This window comes from Equus quagga, chromosome 7, assembly GCF_021613505.1.
Source record: "Equus quagga isolate Etosha38 chromosome 7, UCLA_HA_Equagga_1.0, whole genome shotgun sequence".
NCBI classification, from domain to species: Eukaryota; Metazoa; Chordata; class Mammalia; order Perissodactyla; family Equidae; genus Equus; species Equus quagga.
In genome coordinates, this window is record NC_060273.1 from 26,144,717 (window position 1) to 26,167,489 (window position 22,773).

The window sequence follows — 22,773 nt, forward strand, 5'->3', positions numbered from 1 at the left end:
CATCCAGAAAAAAGATACAGGATTTGCTATAGGAAAAACTTTTAGTCTCAAGGCTTCAGCTCCAATATTCTTCTAAATAAAATTTATAAAATAAACTTTTAAAAGTATTTTAAAAAATTAAGTAGAACAACATGGAGGATGGGGAGGGAGCAGCGGATACAAAGTTTCGTGAAGGGAATGCCTCCTAAAATCAGGGAATTCAAATCTCTTCTCACAATGTCTTAATATATTAATTGCCTTAAAATCCACTATTTCCTTAAATATTAAAAATTAATAATTAAAAAACTCTAATACAGACACACGGCCCTATCTCAGAATTTTTAGGATCTCAACAGCACACTATTCATTACAGTTCTTAAATTTAAAAGAAATCCTAATTGGTTCTCCCAGCATGTGTAAGTCCCCAGTTAAGACCAAGACCACATCATTGCCAGTGGTACCTCTTACCACAAGGCTGAATTCTGACCCAGCAGGGTGCATGGCTCCCTGACCACTTGCTGACAGAGCATAATACCAGACTGCGGGACCGTCTTAGGAAACACAAGAAATATGACACCACTGACAAAGTCAGTTTAGGGAAGCCATCTGAAAGAGCAGGCAGTACCCGATGTAGTCCAAGTCTCCTGATAGCTCTCTCCCTCCTCAGCCCTATTCTTGACTCCCAGGATTCTGTGAGCACTTATTTGCTGGTACTTGGTGCAAAGCACTGACAGGTACATTTTTATATGTGGTGGCATACCCCAAGAAGCTCAAGAAAACAAAATCACCCTTTAAGAAGTTAACTACCAACAGTGGATGTGACCATTTGAGGGCATCCGGAGTAAGATCCATCCACAGTGCTAAATATAACTGTCTAGAAAAAAGTTCCTACTTTAGGCCCTGGGTTAGTACAGCCAAGGAGCAGGGCACATTCCCCTCTCTCCAACAAAGATGGACAAGGCCACAGGAGCCACCTAAATGGCTATCACTTCTCATCCATCTCCTGAGCCACAACAGCCCATCCCAACCCCACCGTGCTGCATAAAAAAAGAGTCGTGCTCTACTTATCCTCACATTTCTGCCTGGGGTACGCACCATGGGAGGTGCTGGCGTCGGCATGATGGCGGTGGGTGGGATGGCGTGGGGGAACGGTGTGAAGGTGTGCTGGTGTGTGTGCTGGTGTGTGTGCTGGTGCTGGTGCTGGTGCTGGTGGAACTCGGTCCGTAGGTAGGGCGGAGGGCCCAGGGAAGCCCCACGGTCAGCACTCTGAGAGGCCAAAAAACGTGTATTCAGTTCCTGTCGCAGGATGTCTTGCTCTGGAAAAGAAGAAAAGGGAGAGGATGACACCTTTTCTTGTAGCAGTAATTTCCTTCAGAACAGGACATCCAAGCACCCTATGCAGGGGACACAGTGGTGAGGGCACAGGAGCTGGGGCTCTCAGGGGTGCAGCTGGACCCTTACATGGAAGGGGACAACCAACGAGACAGAGGATACTAACGCCCAGTCACAATCTAATTCTGTTCTCTGTCTAGCCTCTTGGCTTTTAGGAACAGATGGTCTATCAGTGTGGTTGCTGACAGACTCCAGGCTGAATGGCCAGAGGTCAATTTTCAGCTCTGTCACTGTCAGCTGAGTGACCCCTGGGCATGTCAAATCACCCAACTGTGTCTCAGTCTCCTCATCTATCACATGGAGACAATAAAACTGCCTATTTTGTGGGTTTGTTTTGAGGGTTAAAGGAATTAACGTAGTTAAGTGCTTAAGAACAGGGACTAGCATACTAATCAATGTCAGTTGTTAACATGGCGGAACTCTCACGCCCTCTTCAAAGGCCAATCTCTGCTTTACAGCTCTCTGTGTTAGTGGTGTAACATGGCTACAACAGACTCAAAATTGGGACATTTGACCTGATCAATACAGGTGAGGAGAAAAGGACCCAATATCTAACACTAGGTCTATCCTTAATATTCTAGGATATATTGCCACAAAAAGTTCATCTTCCTCTTCCAAGAAGGTAGAAGGCCCTATTCAACTAAAACAAACCCCTTAAACCAGGATGCAATTCAAGATGCTGGAATGAAACATATATGGACTTGGAAGCTTTTGTCATCGAATGGGAGCCTAGACAACAGGGGACATACAATCTGTGTTTTACCATTCAGTGGGTGAACTTAGTTCGAAAAGCCTCATGACTTCAAACAAACTGGTTCCCTCTGGCAGTGTCCAATTCACCTGGGTTGTGCTAGGTTGGTGTAGGTGTTGGTACATATTTTTGTTGAACCTCAGCCCACAAACGATTGGAGGAAGATTACAAGAATACATACAATAAAGCAGAAAATTGTCAACAGATAAAACCTGGCAATCAGGGACAACAGAGACAGCAGGTGAAGCCACTGGCAAGGGAGGTGGGAGCATGGGGAAGCAAGGCCAGCTCCTCCATCCTACCTGAGTAAGTGCTCCCGGCCGGGTGTCCGGGGACCTGCAGACTCCCTGATGTCAGAGGTGGTGGAGGAGGCAAAGCAGTGGGAGGGGCAAACATATTGGGGTGATGTGAGTGTGCGGGGGGCTGGAGGGTGGGCGTGAAGCTGTGCAGGGGGCTGTGGTTGGGCAGTGAGAGGGGGAATGGGGAGGCTGAGGGGTGGTGGGAGATGTGAGGAGGGGCGGGTTGAGTCTTCGCTGGAGTGCTGCTTCTGCTACTGCTGTTGGAGTAACAACCAAAAAAAAAAGAAGAAAAAGAGGTAAGCAATTTATTTTCTTAAAAAAATCCCATCTCCCTGCCCAAAGCCATTGAACGCTTTTCCTCTCGCTCCTGCCTCTTTATGGAGCCTCCCCTCTGCACAGGAGCCTCTGCTGGAATCCCAACTCCTCTAAAGTTCCCATCACCCCTCAGACACAGCACAAGAGAAACTGCGGCTCCAGAGCTACTGCGCATCTCGGGGTCCAGACAGCTGATTCTGCCAAAAACCCAGGGAAGCTCTTCCCTCTGCGGCCGGATTCTCCTCTTCACTCCTGGAAAGTTCCATGACTTCCCATTCTCCACTAGCCACATTCCCTATATAGCAATAAAATTCAAGAAAGGAATGAGAACAATGATCTGAGTGCACCCTGTCTGTCTGCTACTTCTTCAGTGAAGAAGCACAGAGAAGAGGTGAAACAGGGGACTCAGGTTGCCTATCACCTCTCTGGTCTGGAGACCTCGGAACTGGCCCTGGGGCAGAGGATGGCCCTGGCCCAACTAAGGCACTTTCCCTCCCGTCACAGACAGGAAAAACAAGCTGCTAAGTTGTAACAAGGGAAACAACAGGGGTTAGAATTACAACCCTCAGGAAAGGCCAGGGTGGGCAACACGTAGCCCTGCACCCAGGTTGTGTCTCCCTTTTCTCTGCAGTTCTCCTTTGTGCGACTTTTTAAACTTTCCTTTGTAATTTGGCAAAGACAAGACAGAGGAGCGCCTGGATTTCCACGCGAGAGCTCTGCTCCTTCTCTAAACCCAGCTTGTTTCTTCTCTACCTCTTTGTCCCACCATGGAGGAAGTAAATCACAATGACAACCTCAAACCAGAATACTCCTTGGTCCCAAATTCCTGCCTCTGGAGTTGAAGGGAGAGGTAGCTTCTGTAAAAAGTCCTCCCTCAGAGGCAAAGAGCCTCTCTTCTGTGAATCTCTTAGCATTCAGTGACCTCTGCCGAACCTCAGGTTTCCATTCCCTGCCTCTCAGCCATGGTAGGGGTCCCGAGCACAGCACCTGCAACTGTTTCTTAAGCATTCTTCTCCTTCCTACCTTCGCTCTCTCAGGAGTCTTGATAGATATTTTAGTTCTTTACAATGTCCTCACTACACAACCCAACTCAACCAATCTTCTCCCAAGAGACCCACCTCTCACCTGACAGCCCCCCTGTCTTCCGGTCTCTGCCTCATGAAGAACAAAATGACAATGTTTTCAACAGGGAAATGCCAGTCTCCTTGGGAATCCCTTATCCACTACTACCTGCCTGTCCCAAATAAGATGACAAAAGTCAGGCAAAAAAAAGCAGGTTGGCTCACCTTAAACTGTTGAGGCTTAAGCTACTGCTGTTGTAGGCTGACAATGGCTGGGAGAGGCTCTGAGACGAGGGGTGGGCCTGCACAGGTGGGAGATTCTGATGGAGCAGTTGGGTAGGGGACTGTGGCCTGGGCTGCCTCTGCACCTGAGGCTGCGGGGCAGGCTGAAGTTGGGCCTCTGGGGGCGCCTGTGATGGCCGTGTGCTTGGACGTGGAGGCTGAGGCGGGGCCTCTGTGCGCTGCACCAAGTCAGGGTCTGGAGAAGGAGCTCGGGGCTGGGGCTCCACTTGGGGCTGGGAAAGTGGCTGTGGGACCTGAGAGCAGGGGTCTTTAAGCACCACGGGCTCAAAGATTGGTTCTTTGCAACAGTCCTGGCTCTTCTCCTGGCTTCTCTCTAGACCCGATATCTTAGGGACAATCGGCCCTGTATCCTGGCTGTCATGTTCAGGTAGCGTGCCAACACCTAACTCCGGATCTGTATGGGGGAGAGCAAAGACAAAACCACAGGCAATGACATGTGAGTGTGAAATGAAATAAGGAGTGGAAAGCAGACTCCAAGCCCAAATTATACAGTCCCAACGACACACATGGCCTAGTGCCATGTCCTAGCTTCCTGTCCCGTCTTTACCCCATGTGGGGCATGCGCATACTGTGAATAGGGCCAATGGGAGATGGGGAAAGACGGGGGAGCAGCCTTTGCCCCTCAAGCAGCCATGCCTGTCAGGGAAGAAAGGCGAACCCGCCAGAGGAGGCTGCATTCCAGAAAGACGCCTAGGCCACCAGAGTCTGAAAATGAATGTTTTCCTTAATCTTGACAAAGCCTTTTATGGAGCAAAATTAAGAAACAATAACTGACAAGTTGATTTTTCCCTTTTAAAACAAATACAGTTCTTGAACACACAAAAGAGAAGTGTTTTCAATAGCCAATGAAGCAAATGTTATTTAACCACACACAGATGTTTCTTCTTGGCCTTGTCTCCTCCTTACTTTCCATCTTGACTGGTGAGACACACTTGACATTTGGGGAAATAATTTTTTGTTTAGCCAGTGCTAAACTTCCAGTCAAATGTCAGGCTTTCTAATGCTCACCAGCTGATCCCAGCCACATCTGAGATCAAGGGTGCAAACATGGATTTAAATCAAATTTACTGTCAGCTACATAGGCTAGAGCTTTTAGAGGATCCCCGGGACCCCTGGAGGAGCCTCACCCAAGCGAGGACATGGGCTGCGATGCTGGACACTGAGACTACACCTGGACGTAGGATTTAAGTAAAATTCTACAATCATCAAAGAAATATAGAAATAGATGCTCCTGTATGAATTTAAAAGATACACTTCCCTCTAAAGGTCAAAAGATCTATGCCACACCTAGTGTAGTGGTTATTTGATTACCCCATAAGTCAAATTCCATTAAATCCTCTAACAGAACAATGAAAAGCAAATATCGCATTAAATACAAAGAAATGGCCCTATTTGTGAGTGTTTTTGTATACATCTGGGGGAAAATTACCTTTCTCACATTTTTGTGCTAAAAAATCCATCGTTTTCTTATTATTATATAGTTTGGAAATAGGAGGAAGATAGACTTCAATATTCTCTGAAATGAGGGTGTGTTCCAGGCAGTCCCTTTTTTTTTGAGGAAGATTAGCCCTGAGCTAACATTTGCCGCCAATCCTCCTCTTTTTGCTGAGGACGACTGGCCCTGAGCTAACATCCGTGCCCATCTTCCTCTACTTTATATGTGGGATGCCCACCACAGCATGGCTTGCCAAGCGGTGCCATCTCCGCACCTGGGATCCGAACCGGCGAACTCTGGGCCACTGAAGTGGCACGTGTGAACTTAACCGCTGCACCACCGGGCCAGGCCCTCAGGCATTCCTAAATGAACTGCTTAGTGCATGAACTTTCTCTTTCAATCTCACTGCATGTGTGTATACGTAAGGGTGAAAAATACATGGTATTCTCACTGGTCCTATCAGTTTCTGTTGATATACTCCAGGGTATATATACTTGTCATTTTTCTTCCCTAGAATGTGCATCAAAGCAATCCATTATTTTCAATGTTCTTTTGAACAGATCAAACACATAAAATGCACAAAAGCAGAAACAAACTGTTGGTTTTCAAACAAAGCACATTTTTGGCTACTGTGAACTTGGCTACCTTCAAGTCCCACAGCCCAGCCTGAACAATTACACTGACACGATGCAAAGAAAGCCCCATTGCACGTGTTTCAGCTAAGAAAGGATACAGCATCCAGAGAAGTAACTCTAGACTTCTGACATCCTATTCACACATATTTCTATCCAGCACTATCTTCAGAACCTTTCTAGGAAGACTTTTTGCAAATGATACGCTGAAATTTTATGAATTCCCAAAACTTTAGTTTCTAACTTGAGGGCTAAGAGAGAACATCAAGATTCTTGATGTGGATAGACCTCATTCAGCCAGAAGAGCTCCAAAATCATGAAGGAGGACCCTTTATCTGCAGACACCCATATGTAGAGGTTCTGGTCCTGCTTCTCTTTCAATGCTTTTTCTATCATTTTCACAAGATTTTCCACAGCAAGCAATTATACAAGTAAGCAATTATAGCAAGCCTGTGAAAACCACAGGCTTCACACAATGCAGCCTGGTTAGTTAGGTCTAGGGCAGAAAGCACTAACACCCCAGAAATCCTAACAGTGCAAAATAAAAAAGACTTTCCTCAATAACAAGTTCCATGAGCATAAGCGGGAATTCTTCCCACTCTGATGGCTAATTTAGGATTATTATGCTTGCTACAATGGCAGGAACACATTTCTGTCCTTTTGTGCTGCTTTGTTCTCTCTGGACTGGGATGGTGAAGAATAAATACATAAATATTTCCTATCTTGTTAAGTTTAAATTCAAATTCATGATGTCCCTCCAAAATCAACGTCCAGATAAAGTTTCTCTCCTGACATAAAAGAAAGTTGCCTTTTCCAAGGGACACCACCCAGAGTATATCATTTAAATTTACTTACCTGGTAAGGAAGTACATTAGAAATAGATAAATGCTCCATATATCTAGCTTGCCTATATTTATCTCCTTGTTCTTTATTTAATGAGCCTCTAGAATTTGGACAACACAGCCAAGTTTGCAGGAGGCATTGTGCAGGCTTGGGCTGGCTGCCCAAGGCTCTGGAAAGGCAAATGGAGTTGGCGCTCACATCTCAGTTGCCCCATTGTCTCAGTACTAATCTAAACACAGCTAGTGGAAGAGGATGGTGCTGACTATGGCGTTATCACCAGTGCTGACAATCACCGAGATACACAGGGAGACCAAAACCTCTCTAGCGAACCCTGCAAATTTGTATGGAACCGTCTGTGATGACTGAGAGAACCTAGAAGAACAGGATTGTGGAACAAGTACCAGAATCTGGGAGACCATCCCAGCACTTCTCAAACTTTGAGGTGCATACAAATCACCTGAAGATCTGATTAAAATGCAGACTCTGACTCAGTAGCTCTGGGTTGGGGCTCCAGAGTCTGGCTTTCTGAGAACTTGCCAGGCAATGCGGGTGCGTGGACCATTCTGTGAGGAGCAAGGAACTTACCTAACCTTCTCCGACTCTATAGATAGATGGGGAATAAGCCCAGAGAAGTTAACGAACTTGCTGGCTGTAGGTCATTTGTCTGTTTAATAAATCAGACGTCTTGAGTTCTAGTCCTAACTCTGCCACCGTTAAGTGCCTTTTCTCTGCATTACACCACACTGTCCCCTACGAGGCAAAAATCCTAAAACATAGCAGGTAATGATAAATCCAGGATTCACTTAAAATATTTAAGTACAACCAGACAGTGCAAAGGGTCAGGAAAGCTACAAAGAGCTGCGGGGACGCCTCACTTTGGCTAAACCTGAAAGCTATTATCAGTCCATCAACGCCCTGAGGCTTCAACCTATAAGCAAGGCAGCAACAGGTCTGAAGGCTGGTAAGAACTCTGGGGCTGAAACGGTTTTACAACTCCCATTTACGCAAGTCTCTTGAGGGTCAGATTAGGCATCATGCATTTTTGTTGGCTAATCAGTAATGCATTTCCTCTTCCTTTCAATTATTCAATAAATGTACCTTCCCAGTTAAGCTCTTCTGTCTTGAGAGTCAATTTGTCTTACTGTGGTTCTCCAAAATTGGCAAGAACATATTTAAAAAAATCATTTTGTATTGCTCGGTGTGCTCTGAATTTGCGAAAGGATGAAATTTGCTGAGGTTGAAAGAAATAAAAATGTGCAAATTGACTTTTTATTTAGAAGTTTTATTCACTACATTTTGGGGTTTTAAAATCTCTCTTCTTGTGATTATAAAAATATCATGCTTATGATAGCAGACATGCAAATTAGAATTACGCGACATACTGTACAGTGAAAAGGGTGAATTTACTGCATGTAAATTATACCTTAATAAATGACTCAAACACAATAAACTTATTAAAAACTTAAGGGTAGATTAAGAAAAACTTGTTTGCTTTTGATACAAAATTGATAAAACTTCCCTGGGGAAAATGGGCCCTCTTGTACTTTATTAGTTAAATGTAAAACCTACAACTTCTGTAGAAGGCAATTTGGCAATATTTAGCCAAAAAACTAACAGAATTCCCGTGACTGGGTGTCAACAATGAAACAACATCCTGGTTTGAATCGCAAGAATGGAAACAACTCAAATGTAATCATTACAGATGGGTTACGTATACATTTGATAAATACATAAAATGGAAGATACTGCAGCTGTAAAACGAATGAGGAACTCTGTATGTAGAATGGTGTATGCTACCTTTTGTGAAAAATGGAAGAAAAGTAAATGGTACTCATTTTTCACTTTATGCATAAAGAATCCCTGGAAGACTACCCAAGAAATCAGTAGCAGTGGTCACCTGTTTGGGCGCTTGGGGAGCAGTGAGACCTGGAACGACAGGGAACTGGAGGAGGGGAGATGCTGTACTGTACACATACATATATGTTTAACATTTTGAATCATGTGATCATGTTGCCTATTAAAATTTTTAAAAGAAAATTGGTCTTACATTTAAGAACAGTCTGAGCAAGAAAGAAAAAAGAAAAAGAAAAGCAGACAAAACTGGGAATTTGAATAGTGGTATAACTATAGGCATGGAGAGTGTATTTTAAATGGAATAAGAAACTATAAGGCACAAATTTATAAATTTGAAAATAAAATGGATTTTATGAAAAAATATAAATTACTAAAACTGACTTAAAAACAAACAAATCTGATCATTAAAGTACACTGAAAAAATGACTCAATAATCAACACCTTCCCCTCAACCCAAAAAAAGGAACCAGGTGCACACAGTGTTATAGACAATGTGGACAAAACCTGTAAGAAACAAATCATTCCTGTCATTTAAATTGAAAGCCAACAGCAAACATACAACAAAAGGAAGGGGCAAGACTATTATTTACAAAAAATATAACTCTTTAGCTAGAAAACAAAGACAACCAGCTGAAAAAATATTAGAACTAATAAGAGGTCAATAAAGTATCCAAATAAAGAAGCCCCACAAACATCAGGAGCTTTTCTACACGTCGGCAATAGTGAACAGAAAAGAAAACTTAAAAAAGATGTCCTTCACAAGAACAAAATTCGCATCATACTTGGGAACAAAACTAACAAGAAAATTACAGGGCCTAGAAACTTTCAGAAATGTACGCCCCCAAATGCTTTGAGAACTTCTACATTCAAGGGTCTTTTATGATGCAAAAAAAAATGAGAAACAAGGAGCCGGCCTGGAGGCAAAGTTTATGCACTCTGCTTCTGTGGCCCTGGGTTCAAAGGTTCAGATCTCAGGCATGGACCTACACACCAGTTATCATGCTGTGGTGGCATCCCACATACAAAAAATAGAGGAAGAGTGGCATAGATATTAGCTCAGGGCCAATCTTCCTCAAGCAAAAGGAGGAAGACTGGCAACAGCTGTTAGCTCAGGGCCAGTCTTAATCACAAAAAAAAAAAAGAGAGAGAGAGAGAGGGAGAGAGAGAGAAACAAGTCAAAGCCACTCCTATGGGGAGTTTTCAAAATTTGTAGGAGTGTGTTTGGTTGGCACAATGACTGGAAGGCATTGGTGGCTCTTAGGGATATTAGATGTACTGCAAAGTGAAGGACAACCCCACACAACATTGCAGGTCACTTTATAAAGTCCCACTGGACATTTGTGCAACTGAAAATAGAACCTAACTCTGTTTTTGCATATAAACACAAAATAATTTTTTGCATGGTTTTAACGCACACTGGATTTTCCAGGAATGCAACCCTTGTATGTTGTTATGCCTGTTATGTTATGTCTTGTTGTTAGGAACAACCAAGAGTTGTTCACCATTTGGGAAAATCAATGGTAAGGCCGATCCTGGTATTTGCATCACCATGACCCATGTACCTGTATGAGTCTGGATTTGTAGCAGCCATATTTGTCTACCATTCTATGTATAGACTCAAGCATCTGACCATTTCACTGTCTTCTAACGTAAATAAGCATTCATGTACTTAAAAACATACTGTTACTATAAACTACTTTTCTACTTGTTTTTCCTTTACATTTCATTAGGGCTGTATATACATTTTAAAATTATGTGTATAGATAGGCATATTACCTATGTATTTTGTTTCAGAAAGTACAGAGTAAGAGTGTGTTATAAAATACTTCTTATCTTACACAAAGAGGGCATGAGGTGTGGAAGGGTTGAGATTTGATGCATTATGTCCCTATGACAAACAACTATGTTTCTAGAAATCCAATAACCTACTCCAAAATGCAGTAAATACCTCAAAGGGTTGTTGTGGAAGTTAAATTAAGTGCTTTCCACAATGTATAGCACAAAATAAGTGATCAATGTCTCCAAAACTATTGTAGAAAAACAATTTCATGGAGAATAATTCATGACAAAATTACTATTAAGTAAAATAAAGCATACTATCATCAGTGCAGTCTCAGTACTGAAAATTTCTGTGTAAATGTGTGTATATATATGCATAGAAAAAAGATTAGAAAGATACACATCAAATGTTAATTGTAATCTCATCATCCAGAAATAAGCATTGACTGTAATTTTCAAATTTGTGCTTTAACTTTATAAATTTCCTACAGTGAATATTTACTATTGCTGTAAAAGAAAACAAAAGGCTTCTATTTTAAAATGAGCTCCTTCATGGATAATACACCTCCACCATCAAAAGAATCCAACTAAGAAAGTGACTGTTCAAGTCTTTTTAAACCCCTTATCTACTGAATGGATTTTTTTAAAAAAGCTCTTCACTCAGACAACAGACAAATATTTGTCTCTCAGAATTGACGGTAGGATATGGTGTGCAGTAGCCTTCCATCTACTCCTCAACATTTGTAACTGCTTCGAACTGGGTGTATTTGGACAGAAAGGAAATGGTGAATATGGATGATGAAGGAAGAGGAGCAGGCAGGAGAGAAGAACTCTCCCAAGGCATATTTCTGTATTTCTGGTCTTTACACGTCTCCACACTCGATTAGAAAGCTCTAATATAGCTTACTCACTACAAGGTCATTACTGCAGTAAATATGCCTTAAAGACATCAAGAAAACCACATGGGGTAAGTACTGGCTCTTAGGCGATGTATCTGTCCATCCATCTACGTCTTTCTGAATGTCTGATCTATATCATCTAGAAGTGGACATGTCCTACTTTTAAATTATTCTATCTTCTAGTTAACTTTTCTTATTTGCCCAAATGACAGAGCCACAAAGATCTCACCACACAGAAAGAATGAAGATTGCAGCCAAATAAGAAAAAGAACCCAGACTTTAAAGTGGGAACATTAATAAATGTTGAAATGTTCAATAATGAAAAGCCCAGAATCAAAGGGAAGCATCAAATTTCTGTGAATCATCAAGCAATTATTTCAAGCTACTAGCAATATCCATTCTTTAAACACTTTCTCTTGTCTATTTTGTTACGTCAAACAAAATCTCCCTTTTAGCAAAGACTGCATATTTTGTACACACTTATTGAAACAAAAATTTCACTACTGAATTAATTTAGCAATACTTTTAACTGTCCCCAAGTTTTAGATTCTATCTCTAAAACTCTACATTCCAATGGTGTTTTGCACAAAAAGTCTACCTTCTCTAACATACACTTCTCTTTATTTTCCTCCTCTCCCTCTTTTCTTCAAATCATTAAACAGAGACCAGTTTGTTCCATTAGTAGATTCAATTACTTGAATGAATGGAAGGATGACATTCAGTCTTGCAGCCATTCTTCTCGGTCACTGAAACTGTACAAATAAATTGAGGAAAACCCACTGTTTGTTCAAGGTAAATTAATTTTCAAACACTGCAAGAGTGGGAGATCAGGGGAATGATGGGTGCTTGGCGGGGCTCAAAGAGATTCCATTTTGTGCTTGTCATTTTGTGTAAACATTAATCACCATCTGAGAGGTTAAGCTCTGGGCTGCAGTCTGTATCACAAACCTCCCAGGGCCTCCAGGGTTCCTAAGCAAAAGCAAAATCCTAAATAGGAAAAAATAGCCCTCGCATCTGCCAAAACACCAGCAGCCCACTGGGAAAGCTATGTGGACACCAGCAGTTTAGAGGCTGCCATTATTAGAGAAGCTAGTTTGGATATCATCTAGTTTACCAGATTAACCTAGGGAGGGGGTTAATCTGACAGGAGTTAAAGAAAAATCAACAGACTGCAGCTGAGTGTACTTAAACTTGTTTCACATTTATTCTTTGAAAACATCACTCTAAAAAGCATCAATCCTTAAGCGTATGCTCAGGTTCCAGATGCCTTAAGACCAAAAACTTGCCTTCAAGGGGAGTATCAACCTTGACTGTGCAGACTAGAGCCCATCAGAATGGCTTCTGCCTGCAGAATGAAGTGCTCTTAAAGGTCAACCTGGGCTTGCAAACATTTTATTTCTTTTGCAGCCTCAACAAATAAGAATAATGAAGGACTATGTTGATGAAGGACCCAAATTAGAATGAGAGACACAGGCTGTGATCTCTCGGGGTTGGAGACAGGAGTATAAAACAGTCTTAAGAAACCCAAGAGTGTCAAGGTCATATATAATCCTCCTGTTACTCACTTCGTATGAGGAAAAGACTAACGAGTGTCACTTCATATGCCTGACACTGTGCTAGGTCCTGAGGATACAAAGATGAACAAGAAATAGTCCCTGGCTTCCAGGAGCTGGAGGTTGAGACCGGATAACACAGCATAGGGGAAAAAATACGGAACTAGCAATTGGGACACCTGTGGCCTTAAGCTTCATGGTTTGTTATCATAAGGCTCAGAGATAAGCTTAGATAATCAGAGCTAATGAAGATATCCTATATTTTATCGATTCTGAATTATTGATGGTAAGGCACTTTTATCTATAACAGGCTCCTGCTGCACTGGTCCCAAGGATGTCTTAGGCCAAAATCAACCAAATCATGTTCTGGAACGTGGAGAGAGCTGACATAAGAAATAAGGTATGGAGGATGAAATCTCCAATCACTTCTGTGAACCCTGGGAAAACTCCAAATACCAGTTTCAGAGAAAGCCCAAGCTTTCATGTTTTGGCCTCAAAAGATATACCTCCATTATTTTTGCTTGAGTCCTCCTGCCAGCCTCAATATTCATCAGCTGGCCTCTCTAGACAAGCTCACTGGGGTTTTCCCATCCCCAGTGACTCTCCCCCCCCCGCCCCCAAACCCGTTCCATAGGTCTTAGCTTCCTGGCCTGTCCTAATCAGCCCTGACTGGCTGTTGACCAAGCGCCCACATGACACTGTGCACTATGCATGTGTGCACAACCACCCTTAAAACCCTGAAACACTCAACACTGAACAAGGTACCTCTGTGTCTGCACATGAGTACAGCGTTCCAAAAGGACTTCAACACCATGTCTATATTCATGCAACACGACACGCTTACTCTGAGAAAAGAGCAAATCTAAGGACAAAGCTATCGCCACAGTAAAAGCCACAGCACACATTCTTTAGACTCGAAGATAACAAAGAGACCTTTCGCTTTTTTTGGGAAATTTTCCAAGAGGTGGGACCAAGGTGCTGAAAATGAATTATAACTTTAGATGTTTGGTTAAAAAAAATAGTCTTCCTAGTACCTAATCATCCTATCTTTCACATTAAGAACAATTAAGTGAGGATATGAGGGAAAAGAAAAGAATGTCATCTTTCTGCCCTCCCACCAGGATTTCATTACTATAAAGTATAAACGAGGACTCCAAAGCTGTCAAGCTCACAGACACTCACAGATCTATTTCTAGATCTGACACCTTCCTCACTATATTGCTGCCCGCTGCTAACTTCTAAGGTCTTCACCTGAGGGTTTCATGTCCACAGCCAGAAGGGGCAGTAACTGTGAGGCTAACCTGACCCTGGTCACCTTCTGAAGCAAAAATTCTTTGGTGTAATATGTCCTTGTCATTTTCTCTCTTAACGTTGTAAGCCATTTTTCTTGGATCTGTACGTCTGTTGCAGCAACATATTTAAGATCTTATGGGGCTATGCAACAGCTAATAATGTTCTTACTGTATAAGGTTAGTACGCCCATTAAGCTGGCAAATGATTGGCTCTAGGTTAAACTCTGTTTTCAATACTTTGAACTTTACCAAAGATGATTTTCTCAAGGGCACAGGTAAAAGCCACCAGCACCACAGACCTACTGAAAGGCTAAGAGTCACCTACCTTCCTGCTCTGTACACTGTGATTCTGGTTCACCTGGTTTCAGGCACAGGGTAGACAATCACTGAGCCTCATTGAGTAAAGAGGCTAGGTGGGCTGTGCAATGATGGCACATGAGAACTTCCATCTTTCAAGTCGATCCTAGGCTTTTCCTCAGCTCCTGGCCCTACAGAGAAATACTCCCTACTCCTAAGTTTCTTCTTAACCCTCAACACGCAGGGATGTGATGTGCCTGCTGAGCTTCTGGCTGAGCTAAGTTCCAGTCAACACCGGCTCATTCTACTGCCTCAGAGCCTGCAAGAACATGCAGACTTTATCCCTCTAGAATGAGAGTCACCTGCAACATCCCTTGTATCTACTTTTTTTTCCCTCAAAAATCACCCTCTCTTCAAGGTCCAGGTATCAAAAGGAAGGTCTCAAGTTACCCTAGTATGGAGGAGTGAAGCAAATCTTTGTGATTCCTCATAACAGCAACTAAGTCTTTCTGTTCTGGAGGGAAGGGAAGAAGGAATCACAGACACCAAGGCACGTGGACTACTCTGGCCCTGGGCTCATTTGTGCCAAGTGAGCTGCAGAGGAGGAGGGGGTGGTTAATTCCCACAAGCAGTATCAATCACCTCAGTCAGTGTTCTACCAAGTTCACACAGCTGTCACTTGGTGTGTAGTGGAGGGGGAGGCTATTCCTTCAGAGCACCATCAAACATCCTAAAAGCAATGTTTTCCCAACATACGGTGGGAAAACTCCAAGAGCCACCCACTCCTGTCCTGTTCTCAATAGGTCGCTGTGAGAAGCAGGCTTTGCCTTGGGAAATATCTACTATCCTTTGGCAAAGACCGCTCTGTCGGCATGCAGGCATGTCTGCCTGTACTCCTGAGGACAGATGACAAAACTCCTCCTCAAGTCTGTTCAAGCAACTGCTATGGCCCATGGGACCTTGGTGCTGCCAAGCCCCTGCAATCTGTCTGACTAGCTTATGTGTGAGCACCACAGATCCTTCTAGAACAAATTCATGAAAGTTGCTTTCTTTCTGATACCAGGGAGCCTTTGATTCTTCAGTTAAAGGAGGAGGATCAGGGAAAAGAGGACTTTGACAGTTTCTCTAAGTAAGTTTTGGCCTTTCTTGTCCCAAACTGTCCACCACCTCATACTGTAATTCCAACGTATTCTATAACTTCGCTATTCCAAGTGTGGTCTACAGCCCAGCAACACTAGCATCACTTGGGGTCTTGTTAGGAAGGTAAATTCACAGCCCCCATCCATATGCATGTTCAAATTTGCAAAGAGCTGTTTTATACCACTTCTGGGAGTGTTAAAGAGCCACAGGAAGCCCCATCGCTAAGGGATGCCATCCATAAGGTTGCTCATCCTTCTGTGTCTCCATCTCACAAAAGCTAATCTTGGAAAGAATTTCCTTCATTCTTTCCCTGGATGGTTCTCTACCAGCATGTAAAATGCTACAGGGTGGGTAGTGGGGGGTGGGTACTGTCCTTCACCAGGTCGGGAGTCTCCTCCAATACTGAACGTAGTCATGAAAACCAGCTACAGTGAGCTCTTCTTTGTGGTGATATTTCCCACCCTGGCTCCATGCACATTCACTGGATCTCTCACCATGAAGAACAGGGAGTTATAGAGTCTTGCCCCAAAGCACAGGCACAAGCCACCTTCAAAGACCTGACGACTGTCACATAGAAGAGGAAGCAGATCTACTGTGAATGGCATCATGGGCAGAACCAAGACAAAGGATGGACAACTGTAGAAGAAACCTTCAACCTGAAGCGGCTTGGGCTGCGTATAGAGGAAAAGGCTAATGTTCTATCTTGTTCTTCACTGGAAGTCTCCCAAAGGACACTGAATGACCATGACCAGAATTTTGAGGAGTTAGTCACGGAATGAGAAGGAGACTGGACCAGGTGACTTCTGAGGTTCCATCAGTTCCCAAATAAGATATTGGTAGCACACCTCTTGGAAGAGCATCATTTCTTTGCTTTCCTTTACCTTTACAGAATTCAATCTTCGAAAATATCTCACCTGTAGGTTAATGAATACTGTCTTTGATTTGCACAAATTTTGATAAATGCCATATCTTAAACAGTTATGGACTAAGAATCCCAATTGACTACAGACATAGTTTTCTTTAGGAACAGAAGAAGTATATCTACTTATGCCCAGCTGTGATTTTTGTAAAGTTGAAAGAGATTTTTTTAAATGGGGGGGGGGGGGGGGGGGGGGGGATTGTACTGTTCCTTGCATTTGAAATATTTTATCTCTTTAAAAGGACAAGTCTAACAATCCTTAAACTGATTTTCTATAAACCATCCACGTAATAAATACTTAGCAGGAAAATAAAATCTCTTGCCATTACTTCATTTGCCATTATTTCATCACTTGTCATTATTTCCTTTCACTATTCTCAATTTATCACAGAAAAAAGGAAACACGTTCAAATATAAAAGTTGAAGCTATACTTCTGTAGGGTTCACGAAAGCAGTGAGGACAGTGATGACATTAGTCTGTTAGAAACTACCTACACAGTGCAGTTCCACGATGTAATGGCTAGATCTCTGGACTCTATTTACCTACCTGCTTGAGTCACCTTTCAAATCTGAAATGCTAACAATCATCCTCTAGAAACAAGCAGTGGGAAATTGTAACTGTCCTTGGATAGAGATGGAACTGGAGTAAGTCACCAAAACAGCTGTGCCACCTCCCACTTACAACTACAGTCCTGGAAGGGAAATGCTGTCTGACAACCAAGCTGAGGCTTGGGACATGGACTGTCACCATAACTTACATCCTCCTGGAAATACTTGAACGATATCTTCAGAGATGTTTCCAAAACAGAATGGCAGAAGGTAATCTGGCATTCATTTGTTTCTTCTTCAACTGCCTGAGGACCATGTCCACCTCGCTGTCCTACCATCACCCCCAGCTCAACATGACTAACATCAGGCCCATTCCCTCCCACTCCAACTCTGGCTCCCCAGGCCGGCCCCATCTTTGAAGCTCAGAATCACAGCCTCAATCTATTTTCATTCCCCTTTACATTCATCAGGGGCTCTGGTGTGAATCACTGCTTATATGATGGCATTTGACACAAATAAAACAACAGCTACAGAATCTGTTGTGCCCTAGCAGCCTGAGTGAGCTTTTAAAATATATATCAGATCACGCTTTCAATCCCTGTTTAAAATTCTCCAACGCCTTCTCGTCACGTGTAGAACAAACTCCCAACTCCTTATCATGCCCCTGCTGCACTCTTGCTCTGCTCCAGACCACCACCGCCCAAAAGCTCCACGCTCCTGCTGTCTCCCTTTTTCACACATACCAGTGCTTCTGAAGCCCACGTTTCAAAGTCCTCTTTTAGTCAAACCACCTTACTAATCCTTCTCCAGGCACCACAGCCCCTGGCAACCAACCTAACCCTCTGATGAATTTCTATTCGAGATACTGAACGCCCATGGGACTCACCAGGTACTTACTTTGTTATTGGCATTTCAATACACAACTAGTTTTTAGAGAGGAGGAGGGGTCTCTTAAAATCTGTATTTATTTCAATCTCAAACATAATGCCTTCCTTACAGTGAGCAATTGATAAATACTTGATTTCTCTAGGCACATAATAATCAATTTACAAAATCTAAGCAAGTTCCTTTATATCTGCAATTCAAAAGGAAAAAAAACCTCTATAATGAGAAAAATACTCAATGAACAATTACACATTAAGCAAGAAAAATCATGTCTCTTTGGAGTCGTTTCCATAACTGAACATTATACTGCAATAAAATAACAGTATATAACACAAGCAAATGTAAAATAATTGGAAGCCATTATGAAGTTTATGGATCCATTTTCGATGTATAATAAACCTAATGTTCTATTCTGAATCATAAAAGATTCTAACAGTTTTGGGTTTTTTGGTATAACAAAAGCACCTAATGTTAAAGGCAAGATACATTGATAACCAAAGGAAGGTAAAGCTTCTTTAGGTATGTGTCTGTGGTCTGTGTGCTGGATCTAAAGTAGACTACACACTGTATGAGTACAAGCACACTTGTACGTCTACTGAAAAAACAAAGAAGAACACATAAACAGTTGTTAACCTGGAGAATTCTTATGGGGAGGTGTCAGAGGATTTTTATTTTTCGCCGTCGACAGTATTTAACTTTTCAACAAAACAGCAGGTTTGAATCTGGAAACATGATACAAAGTCAAATAACTGTGCAATCAACTTAATACATTCCCTATGAGAAAATCAAAGTAAAAATCTTTTTAAAATTAGCCAAAGAACTGCTAAAAACGAAATAGAAAAATTACATAGGAATGAAACGCCCAAGAGCAATGACGGCTAGAAAGACTCATACCTGAACAACGACAAAGTCCAAAGTACATGGGTTGAGGCAGGACAAATGGAGTTTTGTCCTGATATAATAAAAACCTCTGTGATTGTAAAATACAATTGGGAAACACACACACTGCATAAATCAAACTGGGAGATCATGAAATAAACATTTATAAAATAAGGACTTCTCCAGGAAAGCAGGAGCTAAGAGGTAACTTTTTAAGGCTGCAAAAAAATTTACAAATTGAAAATTTAATAGTCAAGTCACAATTTTCCTGAGGAAATGCATCATTGTAACAGAACCTGAGATGATTAAAAGCAAGATCAACTCAAGAACGCTTAGAAGGGTAATCCTGGAAGAAACTCGTTGTGTCCTCAGCTCATTCACCTGACCATAAGCACCGTTTAAATCTGAAGACTGCAGACTGCGGCCAAGTCCTGATTCAGACAGGTAACTCAGGCACGTCAACTGAACGAAGACACAAGGAAATCCTCAGAGTCGAAATGACAGGGTCTTAAAGGTCTTGCTGTTGTTTCCAACCAAAATGTCATCTTTCTTCAGCTTGTCTACTGTCCCCAGCCACACTTGTCAGTCCCAACAATGGCACACATCTAGCAGCCACGTGGAACTTAACAGTCAGCATCCTACTCCTGTGTTCACAGAAGCCACATCAGGTTACTGAATTTTTTTTCCTTTTTTTTTTTTGGTTGAGGTAACAATTTAAATGTGCCTGTTCCTTAAATTTCCTCCTTGTTCAGGTGCCAAGGAAGGCTTTTAATCCTCAAGCAGAACTGAAGGCCATTCTGAAAGTCCTGACCTTAAAGATGGGAGGAAACAGCGGTGGCTACCAAGGGCCACTGGACACAGAATCTTGTCCACCTCTTGACACAGACAAATGGCTGAAAGTCATTCACCCCTGGAGGATCTATTTTTAATTACTGACTTTGGTTATGTTTCTTTAGATTCTTATTTACTCGGATCTATAAATTACTTTCTCCCAACAACCAGACTTAGGACAAATGCTTCCATTTGAATTTTGGTGTTTTCAAAGCACTGGGCCTAGAATTCAAATATTCCCTGAGGAAAAACAAAACCTATCTCCCAGGGACTTCCAAAGAGTGAGAACAACTTGAAAATGCTTTGCAAACAGTAGGGGCTCAAAACACATTAGTTTATTTCTTGTGTTACAAAAGAAGGGAGGAGGGGGAAATTATCAGTCACTCCACATTTTCAATCATCCCTTACTCTCTCTTGAAGTGCCACCCCAATTCTTTGCTTCGAAATCCTGTACACTAGAAACGACTATTGCTCCCAGGCAAAGTGGCCAAGGCCAACGGGTCATGAGGGCCCCAGTCAAGACTAGCAAGCAGGCACAAAGTTGCACTTCAGACACAATTTTCAGATCAGTCAGTGTTTGGGGTTGGGAGGCAAGAGAGAGAAACAAATAAAATTCATCAACTGGAAAAGAAAGCATGCCCTGCCTAAAGGCAATGAAATCTTAATCCCTGAATGTACCACAGATTCCACAAACATAACCAGGGATGTTTTCCCCTCAAAAACCCAGGTCAATTCATGGCAAATGCTTAAATCTTTTTGAGTACAAAGAAGCACAATTTTCTGTCTGCCCTAACAAAGACACGTAATTGCAGACTGTACAGTCTCAAGAAGACACACCTTGGTGAGTTTGTGCAGTACCAGATTTTATACAGAAAGAGAAATCAAACAATGGCAAGCCTATTATGAATAGTAACTGGATTGGTGAAACTCAATAAATAGATGGAGAAACAGAAATAATGAAGTTCATTTTAGATATCTCCCTAAATGAATAGAACTTATCCCCCTTATGACACAGTTTTGAGAGGCAATATATCGTAGTTCAAAAATTAACTGCATTCAAGTTCTCACTTTGCCACTAATTAGCCAAGTGACTTTGAGTAAATCACTTCACCTCTCAGAGCCTTGGTGTCCCCATCCGAATCAAGGGGAAGGCTGGGCCTTCTGACTGCTGGGGTCCCTTTTAGTTCCAAGAGTCTGTGCTATACTGGCCCATTAGTCTATTTTCAGTTAAGGCCATCATCAAACCACACACGTGTAAATGACATGAGGTGAAAATGTATTTTTAACCCAGACACTGGATGGGTAAAATACAAATCTTTCCTCTATGCTGTTTTTAAAGAAACCATCTCTTACATAGACATCAAATGAAAAATCAGAGCCATTCAAACTCTAGCTTCAGACTTTAGAGAAATCTGCTAACAAAGGACTAGACTTATAAAATACTCTTCTGGCTGGAGGGGACTTTGGAAAATAGCTAGATAAGCCAAGTTTGTTTCCTTAACATTTATTTTCATTCCTCCTAGTAAAAACAAGTCGTTAATACTACGAGTTTCTTGAGAGTGAGCAGGTATTACAACTTATGCATCTCTATATTCCCGGTGCCTGGGATAATTTAGGAACACAAAAGATGTTTTACTGATCAAGTGAAGACAAGGATGAAGAAACAGTCTGCTTGCTTGTTTTGAAAATGTGAATTTGTTCCAAAGTGAATGTTGTGTTTGCTTATGTGCAGTTGTCTGCAAGGAACACTGGGTGAATGTGGAAAACTGCACCAGCTGAATCAAGTGCTCAGGCATCCACTAAACACACACACTTCAAACACACGCCAGACCTCAGTCCCCTGTGCAAACTATGAGTCTCACTCATCCACATGTGGTGTTACAACCTTCCCTCCGATCTCAGATAACCCTGCTTCCACCTCTTCACAGTAACTCTGAAGAGCAACCCTTCCAGCATCCACTGCCACAGGCCACCCTCAGGCCGTTTTCAAGCTAAACGCCACATTTATTGAAGCACTTATGTATTTCTTAACTATCAAAACATCTATAAAACTAAGTTACTATTTTTATAAGGTTCCTATCTTTTTCTTAAATCTGTCTGTGATGTAATTTTTGTGTCCCTAACCCCATTTCCCCATAAGCCCTGTGCTTTTAACTGTTTTGTTGTGCATAGCACAGTGATTTCCCAGGAACATGTATGTAATGTTATAGCAGAACTGACTATACAATTAAGTGAATTCATGACAGAATGAACCTCATCCTACAAAGAATGTCAAAGAATGGATCAACAGTCAATCCAGGGGAAAGTTTCTAGTGGGCTTCGAAACAGCTTCCAGGTGTTGTCCTCTTCAACACACTCACTCATCAATTAACTTATTTATTAACATGCAGAATGTGAGAGAACAAACATTTTTGACACATTCACTCAATAAAAATGCGTTAGGCACTTACTATGAGCTACGTGTTGGAGAAAGAAGAGAAAGATGACAAGATATGATTACCATCTTGGCAGAACTCATGACTGAACGAAGAAACAGCTATAATGCAATGTAGTAAAAGCTCTAATAAAGGCACCACAAAGTCATCTGAAATCTCAAAGGAAGGAAGGACTAACTCTTAATGACAGAATTATGAATCCCCAAAGCTTAGCAAGTTGAAATGATGGGTTGACAGAAAAAAGCTGGAACTACAATAGCACCAAGTGTTAAGTGTGTACTTAAAACCTTTAAGACTTTTAAAACTTGCTGTTCCTATGCCTTGCCTCTTTCTTTTATTTGAAAACAGTTGGTATTTGCATCCACTTTGCAATAAGCTCAAATCAGTCAAAAGAAATTCTAATGCAGGTTTTGGCTATCTTGACAAAAATGTGTAACTGAGAAAATGGAGC

General features: G+C 42.0%; 1 protein-coding gene across 5 annotated transcripts in view; it reads right to left on the reverse strand.

Moving 5' to 3' along the window:
- Positions 1–22,773, reverse strand: part of AUTS2 (activator of transcription and developmental regulator AUTS2) — a 1,146,910-nt gene that overhangs the window by 23,796 nt on the left and 1,100,341 nt on the right. For 3 of the 5 annotated variants that reach the window (XM_046666258.1, XM_046666257.1, XM_046666255.1), the window contains 3 exons: positions 4,023–4,494; positions 2,425–2,678; positions 1,054–1,295 (listed from right to left, as the gene is read on the reverse strand). In XM_046666258.1, the coding sequence (XP_046522214.1) occupies positions 1,054–1,295; positions 2,425–2,678; positions 4,023–4,494 (968 nt within the window). The remainder of the gene's footprint in view (positions 1–1,053; positions 1,296–2,424; positions 2,679–4,022; positions 4,495–22,773) is intronic. The other 2 variants (XM_046666259.1, XM_046666256.1) reach the window with 1 other exon arrangement.